General features: G+C 37.7%; 1 protein-coding gene across 28 annotated transcripts in view; it reads right to left on the bottom strand.

The window, feature by feature from the left end:
• Nucleotides 1–26,267, bottom strand: part of PARD3 (par-3 family cell polarity regulator) — a 569,666-nt gene that overhangs the window by 196,418 nt on the left and 346,981 nt on the right. For 11 of the 28 annotated variants that reach the window (XM_027976558.2, XM_027976565.2, XM_027976561.2 and 8 more), the window contains 6 exons: nt 25,955–26,125; nt 17,515–17,665; nt 11,005–11,194; nt 8,328–8,479; nt 7,229–7,273; nt 2,123–2,350 (listed from right to left, as the gene is read on the bottom strand). In XM_027976558.2, coding sequence (XP_027832359.2) covers nt 2,123–2,350; nt 7,229–7,273; nt 8,328–8,479; nt 11,005–11,194; nt 17,515–17,665; nt 25,955–26,125 — 937 coding nt within the window. The remainder of the gene's footprint in view (nt 1–2,122; nt 2,351–7,228; nt 7,274–8,327; nt 8,480–11,004; nt 11,195–17,514; nt 17,666–25,954; nt 26,126–26,267) is intronic. The other 17 variants (XM_027976566.2, XM_027976568.2, XM_042230478.1 and 14 more) reach the window with 4 other exon arrangements.

Genomic DNA, 26,267 nt, shown 5'->3' with positions numbered 1-26,267 from the left:
CCGCACTGCAGACATTTGAAATATACAACAGTGGCCTTTCTCTGGCCATATCCAGAGTTCACCAGACTGGTCTGGGAGAAAACACCATCAAGTCAGGACTCTGTGGAAACCCAGCACTTTGTGGCTGCAGGTGCACATGTCAGGGTGTGTCTCCCAGTTCTTACCTAGAACTTCCCCTCCGGGTCACACACTGTAGTTCATCTACTTACCTGGTTTTGTCTTGATGATAGTTGAGTACAAAAGTTTTAATATGAAATACTTAAATCGGTTATTTCCAGTTAAAACCGGAAGCTAAGTTTATGTCAGGGACAAATTTAGACGTTCACATGGTGGGAAGCTCTAGAGGCTACAGAATTAAGAACATGCCTGGTACTGATCGCTATTCCATCCCCTGCTGCATTTTAAATATGTGGTATATGTGAGAAAATTGCATTCTATGAAGGAATTTAAATAACATGTGAACTAGGACAAGAAAAAAGCTCAGGAACAAAAACTGTATTTGTTAAAAAAAAAACAACAACAAAAAAAAATACTGAGGTGCCAGAGCACTGGCTCCCTTATTAAATGTGCACCCAGGACAAAGGCAAGATCTCTAAGTGATAGAGGGTCCCCACCCTAGAAAGGCAACACAAGTAACACTGGGTGAGACTGGCAAGGAGCCCCTGAGACGCCAGGAAAAACCCGAGAGGGTTGGAAGCTTATATGACTCAGGAGCTTGGAGACCAAGCTTGGCAGCAAAAATAGGAAATATGTTCTTCATCTGGCAAGAATGGGCTGCATATATTTGAAATCACTGGCTGGATGGAGTAAAAAGCTGTCCAGATTTAAACCAAGAATTAGGTGGGGGCTGCGGGGGAATGCAGCGCTCCTCTACTAAGTTTTGCTTTGCATGTTACGTTGTAGCAGAAATATTCATCTTCCCAAACACATTATATGTGACAGGCAAAGATTATATAATTTTGCTTTATATCTCCTCAGAATGTGATTTCCATTTGAAACTCTCCTTTCCCACCACAATCTTCCTTAGGCATGTGTGATGGAAATGGTCCCCCAAAAGTTAAACTGTCATCGTTTACAATCCACCTAAATGATCTCTGCTTTACTGTTGGGTAGGGGTGTCTCCTGCTTTTCTTTACCCTTTCTTTCTTTCTTCTTTCTTTTCCCAACAGTGTTTCTTACGATGGTTAGCTGGGTAGAGTTACTTTAAGTTAAAAAACTAGAATATGAATCAGCAGTTACGAACAATATAAGCTAATCAACAGTGTTTTCTATTAGAACTCAAGTCCATTCTCTTCTAAATAAATACAATGCTGAGTTTCCTTCTTATGTTTAAACTGAATGGGTATTTTTATACTCATTTATAAGTGTTTAACTTCAACAAGTCCCTGAAGCATACATTTTATATATTTATAAACATTACTTTTTTCTCAATATATCAATACTGTGGAAAACACATTGCTCATTCTCAGTAACCTTTAACTGTCAATAATCTTGGCTTAAAATGTTTGGCAATTTGGAAATACATATACATAAATATATTTTGCTAGCCTAGTTCAAGGAAAGAGTAGTTCATAAAAACAAAACAAAAGTATGTTATCAAAATCACAGATGATTACACATATTCATTTGAGATATATTACAGATATACTGTACAGCAGTGGTTTTTAAATATTTTGGTCTCAGGATAACTTTATACTCCTAAAATTTATTAAGGACTCAAAATTTTTCTGTGGATTGTATCTATCAATATTTACTGAACTAAAACTTTCTCAGTTTTAAACTGAGAAAGTTTAAAAATAAAAATTATTTTATAAAAAATTATAGATTTTATATTAGCAGAAATCACATTTTAAAAAAAAAGAAAGAAAGAAAGAAACCTGTATTTTCCAAAAACAATTATTGAGAAGAATGGAAAATCTCTTTAATATCTAGTTGAAAAGATTCTTCTATCTGCTCTGCATTTAGTCTCTTGCAATATCACATGATACGTTGCCTTTAGAAAAACCAACTGTGCATTTGTGAGAAAATAAGAGTAAAACGGTAAATAACATCTTCGTATTATGACAATGCTTCACTATAGAGATCCTCGCCATGGCTATTCCTTCAGATGTCGCACACTTACACGTCTCCATGCCTTCGTCATCATCATCCACTGCAGGTTTATCATAGGACTTGTCAATGGCAGCTCTGAAGCTCTCATTGCATCCCCTTCCTCGGATTATCCGTGGCCTAGGGCGATGGAAAGGAATGTCCCCATTCAGAGTCACCTCGGCAACCGCTGTCTGCAGACTCTCTAAAGAGCTCGACTTCTTCAGACCCAGGGAAGGCCCCACATCTCTGCTGGGGGAACCTTGGAAGTCGGCAAAAACAAAATGTTAGAATGAGTGGTGAAAATTACATGGCTGAATATCTGTGAATTGTAGAAAATATCAGGGACAAATTATTTGTTCAGTGTCTACTTCTGGAACGTGGGTAGCAAGATATAAAAAGTAAAGTGAGAGTAACTAATTTTAACTTTTCCCAAATGTGTATTAAATTTGGTCTATTTTCTCTATTCTCATTAGGAGACATTTTAAGCTATTAGTTTTCATTTTTAGCTCAACAGATAAAATCTTTGTCAAATTATTTGCTTCAAGTTATGTTAATAATCTAAAAAAACCAGAATAACCCAGAAAATCATTCTGCAAAGCAGGATGATAAAATGGCTAAGGGAAGCAACCAAGAGTACACTTTGTGACTTAGCTTAAAACATTTTTTTTAGCAGTTTACAATTATTTACAATGGAAGTGAAACTTTTATCTCAGTAAGTTTCATCAAGTTGTCCTCATATGGCAAAGGTTCAGACAACTCGGCAAGTGAGAAAAGCACAGGACACCACATGTCGCCCACAGGGCACCCTAGCACCAGGTAGAAACCTATTTCTGGAAAATGGTGGTTCTCTGGGAAGAGCAATACCAGATGTGAATAGAAATAAACTACATAAGGACCGTCGCGAGAGAGCAGTAAAGAGGGAAAGATGCCAGAACTGCATGTGAGGACTTACGCCGCCAGGTCAGCAGAGAGAAACAGGTAATGAGCAGAAGGAAGACGACATCACAGTTACCAAGACATTTTCAGTAGAGGAGAATTCAGAGCACTAAAACTGTGGCTTGGTGACTTGAGGATCTAGCAACACTAAGATTGTAACCAAGCTTTAGAAGGCAATCGAAATGGATTTCTTTAACCAGGTAAAACAACTTCATCAATGATTGCCTGAGCTGGCACTCAAATAGATGAGTTTAGCCTCAAGATGACGGAAATACCTGCAACCACCAGCTGGGCAATCCAGGTTACAGAACTAGTTCTTCACTTACACTCTTAGAAAGACAGGTACAAAGGAAAAAAAAAGAGCAAGGGGTAGGAGAGGCGAGACTGGATATCTTATCTCTACATGGGTCCATCAGCCCATATGTGGATCACTAATTAAGGAGCAACCTTGATATGTTCTCATACAGAAACCAAATAGTTCTGAGATGGTCGTTCCATGGCTCAGAGTATAAAACAGAATAAAAATTAAATTGGGAGAGTCAAAACAAGAATTATCTTTTTAAAATTCATTTACATGACAACTTTCACATAATCTTCACAATGGGGTAGCAGTTTTAAGTTAGAACAAGTCTGTTCAAAACGTAACATAGGCAGAAAGGCAGACAGATGATTCTAATGAAGAAAAAATATTCCATAAATTAGAGTGCTTGAGAGAAAAAGATGATTTATTTAACTTTCTCCATGCAGGTTTGTCTATATTTGATTATTTCATGAGAAAAATGCACAAGGAATATTTCTTGCCAGGATAATCAATCTTACTTTTTCTCTTGATAGCACTATAATGTTTGACAAGTTCATGTTTTAAATATCCATAAAAATCATGTCACAGGAAGGAAAATGATTTTGTTCCAAAGAGCTAAAGAAAAAGTAAGAGATTAAAGAATCAAAGAGAATGGAAAAAGATGATTTCTGGGCAGGGACATTTACTTTCACATTTTCAAGAATTAGCATTGGGAAGATCTTTTCCTGAATAAATCACACCTATTAATTTTCATAACTTACTAGCTACATTAGGTCCTATAAACATTTATATGGCAAACATTTGGTGTTTTCTTGGATGCATAAAGGACATACGTATGTACGTGTGTGTAATTATGTGTGTGTTTATATATATACATACATATATCTATGTATATTTCTCCAATAAAGATACGTATGTATATATGCTCCCAGTAAAGATTAGCATTAAAACATAATTTATATATAAAAAGTTAGCTGAGATTTGATTTAATATCAGCACCCCAAAAACTTTAACAGTTAATTTCAGAAATGGCATGATTATTCAAATAAGTGTACATATACATATTACATACATGTAAGTATCGATATGTATATATCTGTATATATGTATTTCTGAAGAAATATAAACACAAAGCAAATCTAGGAAGAAATAAATAGTGAAACTGTAACAAAATAAGCAATAGATTATATTGTAGGAATCATTGGAAGCTTACCTAACTACTCTTTTGTCTAATTCTGAATACCACAGTATAACATTCTGGCAAAATGTTGATAATTAAATACGGTGAGTATTGGGCATAAGAGAGATTAATAAACTACAGTCTCTCTATTTATACATAGTTGAAAGTTTTCATAACATCTATTATTTGTGTATCTACAACAGGGATCAGCAAACTATGGGTCAAATCTGGAAATTTTTACTAGAACACAGCCATGGGTCCATTTGTTTCCATTTTCTCCATGGCTGCCTTCACTTTACATCAGAATTAAGCAATTGTTCCAAAGGCTGCCTGGTTTGAAAGATCTACAGTATTTACTCCCTGGTTCTTTATAGAAAGCTTGCTGACTCCTGATCTAAAACAAAGATTTCATTCATATAAGGTGATATATTCATCAAAGACACTTTAACAAAATAGTCCGTTAATATATTAGTAAGACTGCTACATGATGGTCACCGAGATTTATAACATCATAAACTTATCATAAAAGTTGAAAATGTCTTTCCCTATACAAGGTATAGGCAAAAGATTAGTTTTATTTACACACACACAAAATCAATGTCTTTAATTTTTAAACAATATTTTGAAGCTCTTAATGTAAATCTATTAAGTCATTAGGATGCTTCATTTATTTTTATATTCAAAGGTTAAATTGTTAGAAACTCAGTTCTCTTATTCCCATTCTCTCTTTTCCTGTAGCAAATAAATTTACTCTAGAACTATCATACAGGATTCCCAAATCCAAGAATAAAAGGGGAAATCATAATCATACTATTTTCTTTAGGTCTCTTTTTCTACTCTTATCTACTAATACCTCTCTTGCCAGAAAAAAAGAAGAGGATGTCTTTTGCAAGGGCAAAGGGAAATGGAATTCAATTTTCATTATGAAAGGCTTATGGCTAGACAGACAATCTACACTAAAATGCCACTGTGACTCTACTAAAAACCTTTGGACTAAACTGTAAAATCATGATAATCTTAGCAATTCAAGTGAAGTGAAAAAAGGAAAATAATAAAAAATCTCTTTACTGTCTAATACTGGAGGATGGGAAGAATCCAGTGGAGATATTTTATTCATTGTAGATTTAAAATCAATAGACCAGCAAATACTTCTACCTCTATGTCATAATTTTGGTCCTAAGTTTTTCCAGTTTAATTCAGTAAAACAGATTGCACATAATATTTTTAAAATGCTCTTTTTATCTAGGATCTAACTAACATTTTAAACACTACAAAAGCAGATGATTCAATTAGATGATAAAATCTGCCTACTCACCATAAAAGGTATTAATGTTTTCAGTTGACATCTGGATATTATTATTATTTCTTAATCACAATAAATTGTTCTTTTCCTGTTAGTAACAGTGATTTGGTTAAATTAACTATTTTTTTCACTTTATTGGCATAGTATATAAAATCATGTTCTTTAACCTGAGCAGCTCAATTTGGTTTTTATAAACATTAAATTGGACAAGGGTTACTTCTTGAAAAGCACTGAATACTATTAACTCCCAAAAATTAATTACTAATTTACATATGTAAACTATCAAATAATGTTTTTCTTTAGCCTTGCTCCAGAATTCCAATGAATTTTATGTTTGATAAAAGAAATAACTACTTAATAAGGGCTGAGGCTATTGTTAATTGCCTTGCACTACAGTTAATCCAGTGATTTATTGGATACAGTTTTCACAATCTATCTTTACAGAATGTGAAAACTCCAGGCATGTCCACAGTTATCTTTACATATGTATATGGGAAACACACTTTTCAAGAAGCCTAAAACTAATTACTATTGCAGGTTAAAAAGGTGAATTGAAGCTAATTAGTGCTAAGTGGTATAACGACATCATACTGGATCTACAATAATTAAAACTCTATTCCAAACCTATAATAATAAATCAAAATGCTCAGCTGTACAAAGCACATGACTTTAATTACACATAAAGATTTTCCTCTGATTACTGTCATAAGATAACATGTAAAGTAAAATCTATGATGTAAAACCCAGGTCAACATAATCCATTATTTCTACAGAAGGATCTAGGTAGCATTTTAGCAGCAAGTCCTAAATAGTTAAAAACAAAAACAAAAAGCTTTTCAAGCACGTTCACAAAGTTAAGATACAGACGCAATATATAGCCTAATTCAATGCTATGTAACAAGGAACTAAAGCCTGCGTTAGAAAAAGAACTTAGGTTTTCTGAGTGACTAATGAGAGCTATATTGGACACTGTCCTTCAGTGAAAATAGTTATATATGTGCTGTTATCTTCCTAACCAAAATCACCTTTTGACAATCATTTTTTTGGACGTTAAGCTAAGCATCAGTTAGATGACTTCGAAACTTAAAGAATCAACCCTAAGAGATCATGCTTTCAGGATTTTGATTTTTTTCTTAACCGTGACAAAACATTCCTACACAAATATAATTAACAGAATCTGGGCTGTGTTAGCATTTCTGAAGTACTAAATTATATTTCCACTTAGTATATACTACATTGATACATTTCTGCGTGAAGAAAATTTTCCTTTCCTTGTACAATTTGATTTCCTACAATGAAAACATCCATGGCAGCCTGGAATATTTATGTTTACAGCCGTATGACTGGCAGCTCTATAATTACGATAAACTCCTTGGACCACAGTTTCTATGGCAACAGGCTAAGTGTCCATTCTTACCTGCTTTCTGGTCATCCACTGTACTGAGTTTAGTCTCGTCAGCTACTGTTAAAAGGTAAATGTATAATGGTTAGCCCAGTTAGTCCCACAGCCCAACATGCTTCAACCATTCCCAGATCTTTCCAGTTAGGTGAGAATTCTTAAATATTTCATGCAAATAATACGAAACATCAAGCAAACATAATCAAAAAAGGGGGAAAAGCCGTGTCTCCATGCAATGCCAGTCATCTCAGTTCATGACACGTGTGTTACTGATATGTTAGCATATCATCATCAGCCAGGCCAGTCATCGCCCAATTTTCATTTATGCATGGGATAAATTAATACTTTTAGTCTCAAAGTAAAAACAGCCACCAGACAACAGCGTAAATACGTTACAGTTGATTAAGAAAGGGTTTTCTAATCATTCAATCAGTGCATGGATATAATTAATTAATTAATTTGTTTGTTTGTTTTGGTTTTCGGTGGATTTGGATTGAAAACGAGACACTACCTGATTGGTATGTGATTGAACAACTAGGATTATTTTCCTTCTCTCATTTGCTTCCAAATACTTTTTACAATAAATATGCTCTCAAATTATGATTCCAATTTAAAGGCCTTAATTATCAACACAGAAGAGTTTTCATTAAATAAACCTTAAAGGGCAGTGATGGAAGGAAAATATCATGAAGTAACCAAACTCTAGACATGGATTGAGATAATGGTTTCTCTCCAAAACTTTTTCTTCTAGTTCAAGAATCCCCACAACCAACCAAATCATAAGACCAATGAAATTGGTTTTAAACAGCTACAGTGTTAAAACATTTCATTTTTTCAAACAGAGATACATGAACAGAGCATGATACGCACATGTGTTTGTTTCTTTTCTCATCAGAAAACATATATATTAACATATTGCACATGATGTAAACATGCCACTTAGGAGAAATGTAGTTATCTCAAACTTCGAGAAAAACTAATTTTTGCCAAATTGCCTCATTTCACATTTATTTTCTTTATTGCTCACAGTAAACAGACATGTGTTTGGGACCATCAGTTTTCATCTGAAAGCATCTAAAACCTTATTTAGATAAAGATTCATGGAGATTGTACTCACTACCTAAATCCATGCTTTTTGATTTTCGAGTTTTAACGAAATCCAATTGACTGGCATCTGAAAATTGCTTTGTGCGTTTTTCTGACATACTCTGACGTCCAAATCCTTCTCGTTGAAAAGCAAGAACTGGATCAACGTCTGGACTCAAAGAGCTGGCGTGAAGAGGAAAGAGAAACAAAAACATTTATTGAAAATGGGAGACATGCCATTCAGTAAAGTTCATCCACACCTGTGTGTATGAATGTGTCTCTGTGTGTGTCTGTATATGTTCCTCAGAAATATTTAAACTAAAGAGTACAAATACAGTCCATCAAAAAAGAATTTGGTTGTATAGGAGGCGATGGAAAAACATGACATTAATTTACATTTAGAGCACTACACTAAACCTGAACTCCAAGTAGGCATCAAATTTGCAGACAGAGCAAATCTGCAATATACTTTTAATAGAAATTATTGGCTAATGGTTTTTCAAAGGTGTGCAAATTGTTGTTACTGAAAACCACATATTGCTGTATTTTTTAAACTAATTTTCTGTCCTCTGAAATTACATTGTCACTAAGATTAGAATATGCTGTTTTTACCTTTTTCACCTTATAAACATTGTCTGTTATGTTTCCTAAATCAATTCATGGATCGAATAAAAGTATATTCTGTCAGTGAAGAAATGTAAAGTTTAGCCATTTGACATATTTAACCTTCCACAATTGTACAGTGAACTGTAAACATACACAATTGAATATGTCAAATGAGTTTGTGAGTTAATTAGCATCTTAAAATAACTAAAAATTCTTAAACCATAACATAATTAATTCTGCCCTATCAATATACCTAGTAAACTAATTTCAGACTCAAGAAACAATACACTAGCATACTTAGCAACCTAGTCTGCAGGACTGACAGCTGATTCTTTAAAGAATGTAACCATATCCTGGTCCCCCCCTCCAAAGTTATTAAAATTCCAGTTATTAATCCTGCCTTATTGCCCTTTTGTTTTCATAACATTTTCATCAAGGATTAGGGAGATATTGTCAGGCTGGAAAAGCTTACATTTTCTGCCGTGATTCAGAACAGCTGCCATTCTTGTTTGGATAACCCTTCATTCATATTCTTTTCCAACTCCTGCACATTCCCCACAGCAAAATCATACAAGTCCTCACCATTCTATGAATCCCCTTAGGGATATTAATGCCACACTCCAGCCCTGTTCGTTATTCATCTCATTTTCACCAATACAGAGCTTCTTAAGGCCCCAAACAGATCTATTCCTACGGCTGCCTTCATAATTCCCCATCACGGTGTCAGCTTAAAGGCTTTCGTACCGGTAACAAATATTGCAAATATCTAGTCCTTACTTTGTCATCACATTCACATTCAGAAAAAGACACACAATGCAGCAGCGAATGTGACAGCATCTGAGGATTTCAAGTGGTGGGGTTTCTCCTTTATACGGCAGTTCTTTCTCTATGCTGAACCAAAAAACTCATTCCAAGATAAGCTATTACACGTGGACTCGAGTGTAGCTCGAAGCCACAACAATGAACGATCATTTTGCTGATAGATTCATAAAAGACCCCAGAGAAAGGGCAGTAAGAAAACTCGGGTGTAATGCCTCACATGGTTTGTGGTAATTGTCACTAAAGCCTTCCATGGTCATCCCTAGGAGGGATGGTCCTTTTGCTTATTGATGTATATAATTACTAGGCATGTAATTGATGTATATAATTACTAGGCACATCCTCATTTCTGTGCCGCCCACTGACTCAATAATATCAAATACTTTCTTCTATTTTAAGAGAGGAGAAAAAATAGGATTTGACTGCCCCAGAAATCATGACGTTAGACACGTACAGGGATTTCCCTGGTGGTCCAGTGGATACAGGAGGCGCAGGTTTGATCCTTGGCCGAGGAACTAAGATCCCACATGCAGCACCATGAGGCCAAAATAATAATAATGATGAAAGAAGTACAAAGACTAGAACAGTCACAACACTCTAAAAAGAAAACCTGTAAAAGCCTCTTCTCTACTCCCAAAACATAACAACTATTCATTTGGCCAAAGTTATCTATCTGTTACAAATTCTCAGTCACCATTAGGGATTTGCTTAGAATTTATTTATTGAATAGAAAAACAATTCATCAAATTAACACAGATCTAAAATAATTAAACGGCTTCCCAGGAGGGGCTAGTGGTATAGAAGTAGACTGCCAATGCAGGAGACAGAGACACAGGTTCAGTCCCTGCATTGAGAAGATCCCCTGGAGGAGGGCATGGCAACCCACTCCTGTATTCTTGCCTGGAGAATCCCATGGATGGAGGACCCTGGAGGCCTATGGTTCATGGGGTTGCACAGAGTCGGACACGACCGAAGCGACTTAGTACAAAATAATTAAAAGTGAAACTTAATAAATGCGTAGGGTTTCAGAGTTAGTGAGAGTTTTCTTGTTGGTTTGGTTCAATTCCTAACCATAGACCTGGAAAGGCTAACACAATTGGGCAGGTTTATGAGGTTGAGGGAAATCTTTTGTTCAGAGTGATAATTTTGAGTATTAAAATCATGAAAACAGAACTTAGCTATAAAAGACACCCATCTCACTGAGCTCAATGACAGAATATTTAAACATAAAATCAAGTGTGACTGCAATTACCCAATGTTTTCCAGCCCTGGAGTGTTCTTACCAGTCTGCAGAGTCGCTGATGCCAACCTTGGCCCACGTGCCCGTGTCTGTCGTCACAAATCCTACATCGTCATGGGAGCTGGAAGATGACTGGTCAGACAGATGTGGTGGAAGCACTGGCAACCTGTCATCCTCAATAATGACAGTGTCATCCTGGGGCATGTTCACCGTAGGGGACAGCTGGTATTTACCTGTCCAGTGGAAACACAAAAGAGACATTCTAGACATCCATCTAAGGGTGAGATGCATTAATGTTAATACTTTGCTACATCAGAAAAAGTCTGAATTTCCAAAATGTCTCAACCTGGTAGAACAAAACAGAATTAAGAAAACTTATTTTCCATAAATGGATGTCCGTTGGAGACCTCTGGTCTCTTCCTTCTTTTGATGCTATGGAGCTCTGGGTGTGGTATTCCATGTCTCTGCTTTTATGCTTCCTAAGGCGAGACCTGATCTCTAGAATGTCTTCTAACATGAAAATGCCATGTGGATTCTAAGTCGTTAAAGTTGTTTGAAAATTTTTACCAGGAAATTTGAAGGGAAGCCCTGCAGACTTACATCAGTCATTCACTCATTCACTCACTGGGCACCTACCACCTAGCAGATCTGTAAGAAAGACAGTCTCTGTCTCTCAATGGCTCACAGCCTGAAGAAGGAGACAGACCAGATACAGTGGTAAGTGACTGGTGCTGTGAGTGATGTCCCGCAAGTACCCTGGCATTCACTAGTGCTGGTGGCTGAAGGCAGAGGATGCTGGAAATCATAGCAAAAGTCAACATCTGAGAGGGGTTTTGAATGATGACTGTGATTTATCCTGCTAGAAGAAATGATGACATTCATTACAGACATCAGCAATAGCGTCTTTAAGTGCACGATGGAGAAAACCTCACAGTGCATTCAGGTGACACTTCAGAGACAGCAGGAGTGATCTTAAAGAGAAAAGGCTAGGATCTCACTGCCGTGAGGTCTTTCGTGCCAAGACACAGGAGCTTGTGAATTCTGATTTATTCAATTAGGATATGGTGTTCTTGGTAAGAAAAGACCCAGAACTGTCCACATTGATCAGTTTCTTTCAGGGAGATCTGCTCAAGTTCATGGATCAGCATGAGAAGTGTTTATCTTTCTTAGGATAAAATTATAATTCAAGGGCCTGAATCATTCTAGATAAAGCTGGGGTCCAAATGCTGCCATCTTCCTGCCCCAAGATACCTACAGCTCTTCTGGCTTCCTCCCCAAACCTTGTGCCGTATTTCCTCTGAGCAAGAACTCATGGGTGAGGCTTCAGTTCACATGAATATCTTGAGAAAGGCTGTCCTCAGAGATACATTCATCACAGTGTGATGTGGTCACGCTGGTCTGGCTCTTCCAACAGAGCAAGGAAAATGGACACACTGCCTCTCACCTCACAGGAGGATGGAAACACACTCATTGCAAGTCCAACATCCACGTCTGTGAAATCAGCTCTCCTGCTTCCTATGCAAATAAGCAGGACTGCTGCCCTTTCCAAATCCTATCACTGTTTTAAAAGGGTGTCCTCGTCCTCTATGATAAACTACTTTTAAAAACAGCACAACAGCAATGTGACGACAGTTCATGACACTTTAATATCTGTCTTAAGATCTCATTTTTAAACATTCATAAGAGTGTGTACATAATCATTTTTGTTTTAACACCATTTTGGAAATTAGAGGATGGCATACATATAGACTTGAAGGATTTTAAGTATATACTATTGTTCTAGACATTTAAACAAAGGAGAAAAACAAAGTTGATAGAGAGTTTTTCAGGACAACCCAAAGCACAATTGCTAGAAATTTCCAATGAATTCATTACTTAGCACCAACTACTCTATTACAGAAATACTATATGTTCACTGAAATCTCTCCTCAGCAAATTATCAAGAAAAATACTCAATTCTGATTTGAAATACATCCATTTTGACAAACTGTAAAAACGAGCAACTTTTTATGAATGATCATAATAAAAAATGGGAGTCGAATTTAATACTTTACTGTTTCCTTTTCCTGAATTCAAATGACTCATTTATGCCCACTCCAGTTTTAGGATATTAGTACAGAAAGACAGAAACCTGTTCAATAAAATATTATTCATAAATAAGGTTGGACATTGCAGCACTATTACCCAAAGAAATATTTCCTACTCAAGACATACTTCCCCCACAAAAAAACATGTAGACAATGAAAAAACACAAGTTATCCCTAATAGCACACCACTGACATGTCACAGCATTAAATGTCATGTCCTCACCCAGGCAAAATTTATTGGAAGAAACTATTATGGTGTCATGATAGCAAACTAATTTCTAAACATAAAAATGAGAACTTGTATGCAATATATTGAGAGGCAGTCTAGCAAGCAATATGAAATACAGAATGGTTCTGCATGTGACAGTACTTTTTCATGCTGTTTTGAGTAGAAATATTGATCCTTCAGTGATCCAAAATTTTATACCGAAATAAAAAGGACAAACTGTCCCTATTAACAGCAAAACAAGGACTCAGCTTTTTTTCTCTCACCCACAATTCTGGAGGCTAATATTTCAAAAGTCTTGAAAATACATATTTTTCCATCAATTTTCCACTTTGCAGCAATAACAAACTTGTCAGGAATACTGTTTTGGGATCCAACTTCAGGAATATATTGGGGGTAATAAATAAGTTGCCAAACTACATATTCTACCAAACTCCACCTAGTCTGCAGGTACGTGGCACATCCTGAATGTGAACCCTTTGATGGCTGACTTCAGAAGCCTATGATCTGGTTTTCAGTGAATGAACTTTCCTCTTTCCACAACTAGTTAAAAAAACAAGCTAAGATTTAAACTGTAGCAGAGTAAAACAATGCGATACAGAATGACTTTACCAAACATTTATTCATTGGTGTATTTACATAGGAGGCAGCACCATGCATGACACTAGAAACCAATGAAAACTTTGCCAGTGATTTGACTCACAATAAAAAACAACATTAATGTTCCATTTCTCTATGTTTAATTTCTAACAAGTTCAAACTACTCTGAACAAAAATTTTTTTGAACTCACCACAAGTATATGAATATAAAAACTACTGAATTACATTTGAAAATGGAGTCAACAGATTTCAGTTGTGCTTTAAACAGAAAAATTCTTCAGATAAAAAATGTTGGAAAACATGTTAAGGCTCCATGCTCCCAAATGTGATGGTGTCCTACGAAGCGCACATGCTGGTGAATTAGCTGCACCTATTACTGCTATTGTTAGTAGTAGCAGTAGTAGTTAAGACAGTCCAGGATTTGTAAAATACTTTTAAGGCTTTTAAAAGGAAGAAATCCTACGTAGACTCCATACAGATTTCTCTTTGATGAGTGTCCAAGATCACTCCTTGAAAATCCATGATAGTGGAGAGTCAGCCAATATCGAAGATACCTGGAGAACTCCTGCCTTTGTTTGCAAGTCTGGCTGAACTCACCAAAAGCTAAGGAGATGAATCAGGTTCCAATAACATGGGATTCATGACTCAGAAAAATATACATCATAATTTTGGTTCAGGAACACGGAATTCTGGGGCTTCAGACCTGTCACTTAATTTCTTTAGTCCAAAATTCCCCTGCACAGATGTTAAGTAGGCGGGGGCACATGGTTTGTAAGGTGGTTTCCTCTGAAACAACTTATCTGATTTAAATCATAGTGTTGGCCAGGACGGAAGATTCTGCAGACTGTGTAATGCCAGTTGCTTGAAAATGTGGATACTTAAAAATGGATGTTAATAAAGGTTAAATGTCACTAATACTTACTGTGTGATCCCACTAATCCTCAGAGAGGGCTATTTTTAGAAAGAGGAAATAGCCAAGAACAAAATAAAACTAAAATCATCATGGGATCTTGGGGCTTAGCTCTTTTATTTGTTAAGTGGGAAAGTGTGGCTGGTGACATCTGACATGTCCCCAGCTCTAGAATCTCTCCCTTTTTTGGTCTATTGTTTGGAAGCTTCTCTCCTGAGTTATGCTCCCATAGAAATGAGTCAGCTTCAAAGCTCCTTTCGGACCTAGAGTTCCACAGGAGGAATATTCTATGTGAAAGTATACCCTGTCCACATGAAATTAATCATTTCTTAATGTAGTCATCTGGAATTTCAATACAAAGTTCTGTCTGAATCATAGCAGATCATGAAGCAGATACCACCACCTCCACGGGTGTCCAAACAGGGGTAAAACGGATAGAAGACAACCACTAACCAAACAAGATCTGTCTGAGAAATTCTCATGCACCCAAATACTGCGCCCATTAGTAAATGATGGTGCTACCGGGTTTAGCTTAACTGAAATTCAGTGCTTTAATTTCTTATATTTGGTACCTTGCTTTGGTATCTTTTGGTAAAACACTATCTTTTGCAAGATTTCTAACTCTTAAGTGGGAAGTGGCATTATGAATACTGCTTGTTTCTTAGGGTCAATGATGCTGAAACAGGGACTGACAAAGACTAAAGGATTCTCAAATTTTTAAAACTCAAGATAAAAACTCAAATTCAGCACATACATTTCTCAGAGTAAAATATATGAGACTCCTAGTTTCTAGTACAACTAACTTGTAAAAAAAAGTCTTAAAATATCCAAATCATACAATATCAGTTTGGCCTACCATAATAGCAGTCTGTCACCCCCAGCCCAAAACAGAGCCCACAGTACATTACAAAGCACAGAGCTGAAAGGGAGGCTACTACCCCAGCAGAAGCATCTGGAATTTTAAAGTCCATTACATCTCCAGCAGAGGGAAAGGAAAACAATGCCAACTCTAAAGCAAACTTAGGGCTAATGAGGTCATTACTAACAAAGGCAGGGCACGAGACGGAAGAAAAAGAAGGAATCCTCAGCCCATATATACAGCATTTCCAAAGGTCACTAGGTGAACTGGGGGCTTTTGGTTTGTGTTTTAGGTTTAGTTTTTCGCCTTCCTCTGAAGCATCAGGGATTGGAGGCAGGATGCAGGTTACAGGAACTGGTGGACCAATGGTCTGATTCAGTATGGCAAGTCCTATGTTCCTATAATAGAGGGGAAATTACAGCGAATCACTTTGTATGCATACAGATCCAGGGACACATATACTCTCTTTCTCTCTTAAGAGGTCTGAATTTTCAACAGTAAAAAAAGCGCTTAATGAAGATCAAGTGACACACCAAAACTGGAAAAGTAGGGGAAACCTCACAGCAGTGAGGAGAGTGACTATTAACAAATGAAGGTTAATCTAACACACCATGTGCAATGCCTGTCGTCTGACAGGTGTGCAGCACCTTCAGCATTCTTCCCCTGCTCACACTCCACCAAGACGATCAAACAAAAATGGTGACAAAATTAAACCAGAGAGCTGGCATGTCTTTATTCTACGTGTAATAAAACTAGAAATGGGGAATTTAGCACTATAACCAAATAAGAAAGCTAGAAGGATTAGAGGAAGAACAACAGAAAATTCTACTAGTCATGTTCACATATTTTTCTGATCATGCCTGGTAGAAAGTTCTTTGAAGGCAGACTGTTTCTCACTCCTCTTTGCATCTACAGCAAAAGTAAATACAGTGTCTTGCCAACAGCAGGCTTTCCATAAACATACACTGATGAAGGAAACAAATTCCTGTCCCAGTGAAGCTTCCTAATGGAGACATGGACTGTATTCAATCTCCATTAAATGTGCTGAGAATGGAGTTAAATTTAGGCTTGTACTTCAGATTAGAGGCTTGCAAAACACACCACCAATCAAAGCATTTTAGGTCATGTGCTATTTTAATCAAAACAGCATCTTACATTTTAAATTTGACAACTCTCACAAGCTAATCCCAAGATGAGCAACTCAGTAAATCCAACCACTCTGGTGGCAGAGCAAGTCTTTATTAACCAGATCTGTTAGCAGAGAGCTGAACGGCTGCAGAGCAAGTGCTAATAACGTCATTACCCACTGGGGGCCACACAGACAGAATGGTGCTGAATGCAAACAAAGGACGCAAAACTCTGGTTTCAGGATTTTCAAATGAAGCCTTTGAAAAAGTTGAGATGCAATTAAAACAGGGTAACACTTTAGTCCATAACAACCACAAAATGTGAATATTTCATATACACATATTTACATATTTTTCCTTTCCCTGTAAACAGTGCTATTATAAAAATATGACTTTGAAATCATGCCATAAACCTCTAAATTTTGATTAAAAAAAACAACAACACAGTTTCATTTAACATCTCAGACACACTAAGAATATCTTGATCACTGGAAAGCACTTCTGTGTGATCCCCTTCTTTTTTCTCCTTTTCCACGTGTTATAGGATCCAAACCTCACTTAACAAAATCAATGTATTGATTGCCTCTCTCAGCATTAACACTTCCTGAATAATTATAACAAACATGCTCCTTTTCCTCTTGAAAACATGGGACTCCTTTACATTAATATTACATTAATAACCTCTCCGTGAACCAGTAAAAGCATAAACATAAGATGGGACCAACAGGGTTGTACCTGACTCACCCATTATCCTACTGAGTGCAGCATTTCTTGTGGGTGATTCATCAAGACCCTCGAGCCCGCTGTAGAGGGAGTGGGAAATCCTTCGTTCTCTATCATCCAACACTGTTTCAATGGGCAGCTCGGGTCCAGAGGGGCTCCCAGGTGACTTCAGCTGCAGAAAAAGATGGAGAAAGGCAAAGTCAGAAGTGGAGGCCCAGGAGCAGCATGGGGGAATTATAACAACTTGCCCAAGGCCTGCATCCAACTGAGTACCAAATGAACTAGAACTTTTCACCCTGTACCAAAATAATTTGTGATGACAGCTCTGCCTAATGACCAACTTTCTGTGCCACTTTACACTGTGCCTCCCATGAAGTTCTGTCAGATTTCAAGCACTGGAGGAAAAATATGTATATTAAAGGCTTTTTTCCAAACTTATCGTGTTGCTTATTTTTTCAGTTTGACGGTTAAGTATCTGTTGAAGTCAATTTAAGTTATGGTTTAATTCAGAACTTTTTTATGACATGCTGCCCTGTGCAACACATGCTTTATCATTATCAGAATGGAAGCTGAAATTTAACTCTGCTTTTTACATTTAGAGTGTGTAAATACAACTAACCATTAGCACACCATGGTGTGTGTGCAGGGGAGTATGACCACCTACAATCTAAGACCTAAAGGCCACTTGTTAGCTCAGGTGTCTTCAACAACACACTGAGCCTCCGTTTTTTCTGCTGAAATTAGAAACAAATTCTATTCTCTCATTGTAATCCTAAGTAAGAGAGAAAATAAACCATAGGATAGGGACCTCCCTGGTGGCCCAGTGGTTAAGATTTTGCCTTCCAATGCAGGAGGTGTGGGTTCAATTCCTGGTCAGGGAACTAAGATCCCACATACCTCGTGGCCAAAAAAAGCCAAAACATAAAACAGAAGTAATACTGTCACAAATTCAATAAAGACTTAAAAAACAACGACGACAACAAAAAGCTATTTAGGATATTGACAATACAGAAGTAAAGATTAAGTATTCTAATGAAGCAGACAAAGATGCCTATTTACAAACATACAATCTGCTAGATAAGTAGACAATATAGGTTGACTCCCATCACCAAGAATTAAAATAGTGAGTGGCGTAACAGTTGTGCCTTTTAAGTTATGAACTTCATAAAAATAATAGGAGAGAGAAATCTATGCTAGTAAGGCCATGAAACAATAGGGAACAGAACATATAAATACAAATCCTCCCAATGGGGGCTCCAACGTTAACATCACCTGATGCTTTGGCAAAGGCCTACCTATAGCCAGAGGCAGGGAGGACTTAGGTAGTGGGGGCGGCATGGAGGCAGGGGCGCCAGCACAGCAAAGGGAACAGTGCATGATCCAACACGGAGGAAACCACAACTGTGGCTTCTCCATTGGAACAAATTCTTATTTCTGTTAGAAGCTATCATCTGTTTAATATAAATGAGATATTTAATGAAGTTCTGAATTGTAGACTTATCTCGCCCAGTTTGATAAGCACTGGGGAGATTTAATGCATTGAAGGGTCAACACAATTACAACTGGAGGCACGTCAAACTGCAGGAGAATAATAAACGTGCAGTGCTGGTGAATTAGACTCAATAAGGTTTAATTTGTGAAATGAGGATTTGTTTTATTAGTTTCTTTTTTTTAATTGCAGATTACAACTGACAGCTTTACTGAAAAGAAAATTAAATACTCAAGGTCTTGGATATAAAAAAAATAAAAAAATATTTTCTGAAAGGACATGATGCCGTAATTCCAAGGGACTCTGGGGAAGTAAAAACAAAAATAAACACAACAAATACCTGATATCTTTAAAAATAGACATGCATGAGTATTTTTAATGAGCACAATATTAAAGAGACTTGCTATACGTCTCAACGTGCAAAACCTGCATCCTACACAATAATTTATTTTATCATAAGACAGACAACACATCCGTGAGTTTGCTTAACAAATACATTTAATTGAACTACATAACTGCAAATTTTTTAGATAATAAACTCTTTATAAAGCACCTTTATGAGAAACCCCTAAATATCCCGAGAGGCTATTTTAGAATTTTATAAAGTCAAGTAAAAATTCCATTTAAAGAATAGTACACGCAGGCTTTCCAGAGAAAAACAATAAGATGCCTATTCATTAGGAAAGTCATACTTGAGCACTTTCCTGGGAAAGCATCTGCACCTCCCCACCTCCCTAACTGTGTCTAATTTGCATCTCAAAAGACAGATTTAAATGAAGACATCAATGGCCTCCTATAAATATTTAACAGAAGATACAATGCCTTTTAATTTCTTAAAAAAAAAAAAAAAGGATTGGCGTACAGAGTTTTGTTTTAAATCTTTTGATGATTCTTTTTGTTGTTGCAAGCAAAGAGTTTAAGAAAGAAGAGTGTATCACATTGGAGTGTGGGAGTGGCCGCTCCAAGGAAGATGCTCCTAGAAGAGTGGGTGGCCTTCCTGCAATATGGTTTGCTCCCAGGCAGACCATATATTTTCCTTATATGAAACTCTTATCAAATTAAGCTTAATTCCAAGAGGACACCAAAATAAAAGGACTGCAATTTTCACTTTGTCTTTTCAGCTGCAAAAAAAATGTTCTTCCATGCAACACAATTCAGTCCCAAGTAGGAGCAGAAGTTTGGGACCCCATCAACTCCAGTGCTAGGAAAATAGGAATGCCTTTTCACCCATTAAAGAGAATTCAGCTCTAGGCTGCAACAAGATAACCTATACTGGAGGTCAGCATGAAGCGATACAGTCTTTTCCCAAAGGAATGTGCAAGTGCATGTCACGGGCCAAGAAATAGCCTATACTCTTTGACCAGTCCATTTATTTCATTTTCCAGTTGCTATCCTCACAAAGTAAGAAGCTAAGTGAATAACAAAGATTCATGCCAATCAATAATATCAGAACTTCATTTACGAAGGCATAAACATTGGGAATTACTCCATACCTAAAAACAATGGAAATACAGCATTCTCTTAAAAACATATTCAAATGATCATATGTGGCTTTTATAATCAGGAAATAATAAGTGCTATTTAATAACAAAAAGCTGGATACTGTCCAATGAATATGCTTTATATTATACACTTGGCCTACTCTTCCTGGGAAAAGGTGAAAGATTGGTTCCTTTTTAAAAATGAATACAGTATCTATAGGGCTTTTTGTAAAATCTCATGTTGTTGTAAGTGTGCATTAGCAGGTCAAATCATGTCTTTCCCATAAAGAGAATGTATCCCACCATCTCAACTATAAACAGTGAAAAGCTGGCACAGAAACTGCCCTAATCCCCTTCAGCAAGCCTAAATCTGGGTCCGAGTTAGTAATTGGCACAATCTCATTATCTGATATTTCAGTCTTTATAAGCTTATTCTGTTTTATCCCCAATTCCTGGCACAGAGCAGGCACTGGGTGAATAATTGGATGAATAAATTCATTTCTGAGTGAATGACTCAGAGTTTCCTTAAAATGGTTTCGAGAGATCATACTTATAGGCCATGCGGAAGCAGGCCCTTAAAGCTGAGGACACTGCACAACACTGGAAGTAAAAGAAAGTTGACTGAGATAAAAAAATCACACACTGTAGAAAATACTGGTTTGGTCAAAAAGTTCGTTCGGGTTCTCCATGCCTCTTAAAGGGAAAATCCAAACGAACTTCTTGGACAACTCAATACTAATATCCAAAGGACAAGTTAACACAAAACGATGGATAAAAAGATGGGGTTTAACTTTGGAAAAGAGTGACCAGAGTTTCAGGGCACAGTTCCGGGTTCTGCTTTTATGAAGAACCATTGCTAACGACCGTCACGTCTCCATGTGGTCGAGAGCAAGGACCAGAGTGTAAAGCAAGCCTGGACGTGGCAGACGCAGAACAGACGGCCTACCTGACTCAGGGTTACTGTCCACACTTCCCAACACAGCCAGAGCATCACCTGCCCAAACAACGCACACGCCATCAGACCCTCTCGTGCGCCCAAGAGGGATGGACACCTTGCTTCTCGGTTTCTTAAATTACTTGCTGGCATTAAGCACATCATTTGACCTCCCTGTGTTTATTTCTTCACACATAAAGAGAATCATAAATGATACCTTAGGCTCCTTTCTATTCTAATATAGCTTTCTAATTCTAAGAGGATTAAACTGCAAGAGAGAATTCATTTTAAAGTAGTCCTTGGTCAGTTCAGTAAGTTTTGACAAATTGATAAATCCATGTAACATACACCTCTCTTTGGATAAAAGGCATTCCCATTACCTTAGTAAATTCCTCCCTATTATTTCCCACTCAATCCCAACTTGCTCAAAAGCAACCAATGATATTTTCATCCTAGTTTTCCCAGTTCTAGATTTCCATATAAATTAAATAATGTTGATAATAATAATAATATTAGTAACAGTATGAAAAATTAATAATCCCAATTGATATCAGCTTATTCATTGCTGTAAAAATGCCTGCTGGGATGATTAACAAGAGCTTATTAAATCTATAGGCCAAGTTGAGAGAACTGATACTTCAATGATACTGAATCTGCTAATCATGTATCACTCCACTAATTTCGATCTAACTTAATTCTTCAGCAATGTTTTATAGAATTATGAGTACAGAGACTATCTGCATTGTTCAATTCATCCCAAAGTATTTTACAGTTTTTGATACATAGAACAGGATCAGCTTGCTTTGTGGGAAGACAGGCTTTACTGCAGTGTAAACAAAACGGGTTGAGGAGGAGATCCTTCAGGGAGCGGCAGCACAGAGGCCTGCTAGGTGACTGGGCAACTGCAGGGGATGGAGGAGAGTCAGGGAGGAGAGATTCCAGAGGAGGAGGTGACAGAGACAAGAAAGGCATCTGAGAGGTCAGGGTCACCCCAGATCCCCAGCTTCAATTGAAGAAACAGTAGAGCTGTTTCTTCGGGGAAGGACAAAGGTAGGTGAAGAGCTCGAGGAGGAACTCAAGGAGGAAAAAGCAGAGGTGCCTCAGAGACGCACCAGTAGACGTCTCCACTGAAGAGGGGGTCTGGAACTAGAATAGGGCCCTGAGATGGTAACGCGATCACAGGATTCATCACAACGAACACAGTACCCGAACACCAGGGAACAAAGGTCTCCCACGGAGCGTGTGCAGAAGACACAGCCTAGGAAACGCCCTGAAGACTACTAACCAATAAAGGAATAGGCAGAAGAGAGCAACCTTAGAGGAGACAGAAGAGCCAGACTGAAGTAGGAGAAAAACGGAGAGAATTGACAGGAAAGGATTCAAGAACGAGGCAGCATTCACAGACTCCTGAGAAGTCAAGAGGAAGAGACTGAGGAACATCTAGAAAATATCTCAAATGTGCTGTACAGAAACAAAGAACAGAGAAGTGCAGGGGAAGATGTACCTAGGGCAACGAGTTGCCGATTTTTTTTTTTTTTTTAATCTTTGGCCATACCACATAGAACGTGAGATCTTAGTTCCCTGACCAGGGATCAAACCTGCACCGCCTGCTTTGGAAGCCCCAAATCTTAATCACAGGACTCCCAGGGAATTCCGCAGAGTTGCTAATTTGTAAAGAAAACATATTGAGATAGCACACAGCACTTCCCACATATAAGAGAGGGCAAGGAAAGATGTGCCAAAGCACAAAAGATGAGCTTTTTGCAAATTTTCATCTTCTCTAGCTTGAAATTAAGTATGCAAACCCTTGATTTAAAGATGAGTCAGTGAAATAAAGTTCTGTGATACTGTCCAAGGCCGGACTACACAGCTGATGGATAGACCCAGAAGGAGGGAACTTAGCACATTATTCTGGGTTGAGGTTCATGCATGACAAGACACGCTCTGGTTACATCAATATTTACGGTAACATAATTTACACAAACCCTCTCAGTAATTCAGGGAGATGTTTCTCCAAAGGTAATATATAATATAAGTACAACAGCAGCAAAATCGTGTCTTAAGACTTATGGGAAGCTGAAATGAGCTCTTCTGTCTTCATATAATTCTTTAGTTAAATCCTGTCAGTACAAAAGGCTTTTCACTGGTATTACAAAGAGAACACAGCACTCGTGATAAGATTTTTTTTTATCTAATTGCTTTATAAGCTTACTCTATCCTAAGAAATAGTAATAACCAGCAATGTATGAAAGTGATACCATAAAGAATATTGAATATTAAAGTCTATTACTGCATACTGCCACTGTTCCCTTACTTAAATCATTTTCATTCACATAAATTCATATGCAGAAGTGAATGAGACACAAAGATATTGCGGTGGGATTTCAATTCCATGCATCTTACAGGGAGACAGGGGATCAAATCAGTGCCTTTATCAAAATATTTTCAGGCTAGTACAGGTTTGTTTGGGGAACAAGAGGGAATCACCTGAACCAGACGAAAGCATGTCTAGATTCAGGATGCTGACCTTGGGTCTGTTTCTTACAGTCAAAGTGCCCATGGAATATTTCAATGCTTTTCTCTGAAGGAAAATTTTGAGAAGATGATAACAATATGATATATTGACCAGGAGAACATCCAGGGATGGAACCCCCATCAGTTCTGTTTGTTTGTTATTTGCACTGGGTCTTAGTTGCGGCACGTAGGATCTAGTTCCCTGACCAGGAATTGAACCCAGACCCCCTGTGCTGGGAGACTGGAGTCTCAGTCACTGGACCACCAGGGAAGTCCCCCAGGGTTTTTATTCACCGCTATACCCCCAGGACCTAACACATTTTCTCAGTGAGCATCTGTCTAATGGATACAGTCTTAGGGAAAATCAAATTCTTCCATTTTTGAAAAAGACCTAATAAAGAACAATGTATCTTGTGAACTAACTGTGGAGATAGCTCTTTACAGGACTTACCTTTAAAACATCAGGGAATGATTTGGAAACCAATAAAAATTACCATTCAAGAAAATCAATCCAGTAGCCTCGCATTTATATCGGAGAAGGCAATGGCAACCCACTCCAGTACTCTTGCCTGGAAAATCCCATGGACGGAGGAGCCTGGTAGGCTGCGGTCCATGGGGTCGCTAAGAGTCGGACACGACTGAGCGACTTCACTCAATGGCAACCCACTCCAGCGCTCTTGCCTGGAGAATCCCAGGAACGGCAGAGCGCTCTGCCGTCTATGGGTTTGCACAGAGTTGGACACAACTGAAGCGACTTAGCAGCAGCATTTATATTCATCATAAAAAAGCTAATGTTTTACTTTCATAGTTTTCCACTATGAGGTTTCTAGTTAAGGTGACACTCTTCTCTTGCTGTCGTGGAAATTAACTTGTTAATTAACATTAAGTCATTCTTCATTTGGAAAATAAAAATGTAAAAGTAAGTCTATGGTCGATAATTTTTCAAAAATTGGTCACCTCTCCACTAACTACCCCCTGAGCTCAAAGGTATGTTGCAAAATCCAGTTGTGTTAACTGACTGGATGAGCCATCATCATGACCTGAAAAGCTTTCTTTATATATTAAATACAGATTTTAAAATTAAGAAAAACACCTAAGCAGCTTAGGTATACTTTCCAGTTTGTGCGATTTGCTAAACATTTTCTCTTAGCTGATTTAAAAGTATGGGGAGTTGAACATCAGTAAAGAGAAAAACAACAAACAATACTTTCAGCAAGCAGGTCCCACCTCTTTCCTATAGATGGCACATACTTCATAAAATGTCTTTAAAAAATCATTTGGTTTTTTTTCAGGTTCTAATATTTATTAACAAACCTATATTTAATTCCCTTTAAATTTTCAAATGCTCTGCTACTGAAACATAAGTAGTATGTTTCTACTTGGTATGTTTTTGCTATCTGGGAAAACAAAAGCTCACGTCCTTCGGGAAAGAAAACCTTCCCACTCACACCTGGTTAGACACAGCACAGGTGCAGAACCCACCATGGTTTCATGTAGCAGATATCACTGAAAAGCAGGTTCTCCAGAGGAAAATGCCCAGCCCTATAAGTAAAGGACGAAGCAGGCCAGGCGTGGGAAGGGAGGCTCCCACTTCTGACCACGTCACAAGAGAAACAGACTCTCCCCCTTGAGGGACTTTGCAAGAGGCACCCAGTCTAGATAAGCAAGGGAACAAGCAATCGTTGCTTTGACGTTTCTCCCTCCTGGTTCAACACTGCTGAACAGCAGAGAAACTGCACTCTGAGCAGGAGTGTGCGGCTCTGTTTTCAAGGTGTGAATCCTACTAAACAAAGGCGCCTTCCAGATCCCGGCAGTAACTGTTGAGGTGGCAATAGAAATATTACAGCATGCTCAGGAATATTTTGATCACAGAATGAAGAAAATAAATCACAATCTAACGACAATGAAATAAACTCTAGCCACCAGAGATAATTGAGACTCTTTTGAGGCAAAGCCCAGGGACCTGTAATTCTTCGTCCAGTGTTAGGACAGAACTTGGTCCTGTGGCCATTTCAGATGCCTTTTGTCTTTCTCATCCTTTACCTCAGTGCATTTGCTTATTCTCCTCGCCACAATGAGCTGGATCATTCCTCGCTTGTTCCCTTCAGTGGACATGGACCTCCGGAGGGTTTCCATGGCATCCTGGTTTGTCTTGCCCAACAGGGATTCTCCATTCACTGCTATCAGTTGATCATTCACCCGAAGCCTCCCATCCTGGGAAGGGAGCAGGTAAAAATAAGTGCCATTAAATAGTCTGTGATAAAAGAAGCTGCTTTCCCCTTCGTTAAAAAAATAAAATGAAAACAAAGCAAAAAGGCAAAAAAAAAAAAAAAAGTGGGGGGGGGGTGCGCTTTAA

This window comes from Ovis aries, chromosome 13, assembly GCF_016772045.2.
Source record: "Ovis aries strain OAR_USU_Benz2616 breed Rambouillet chromosome 13, ARS-UI_Ramb_v3.0, whole genome shotgun sequence".
NCBI lineage: Eukaryota > Metazoa > Chordata > Mammalia > Artiodactyla > Bovidae > Ovis > Ovis aries.
The sequence above is the reverse complement of the archived record's forward strand: the minus strand, read 5'-3'. Positions and strand labels throughout refer to the sequence as shown.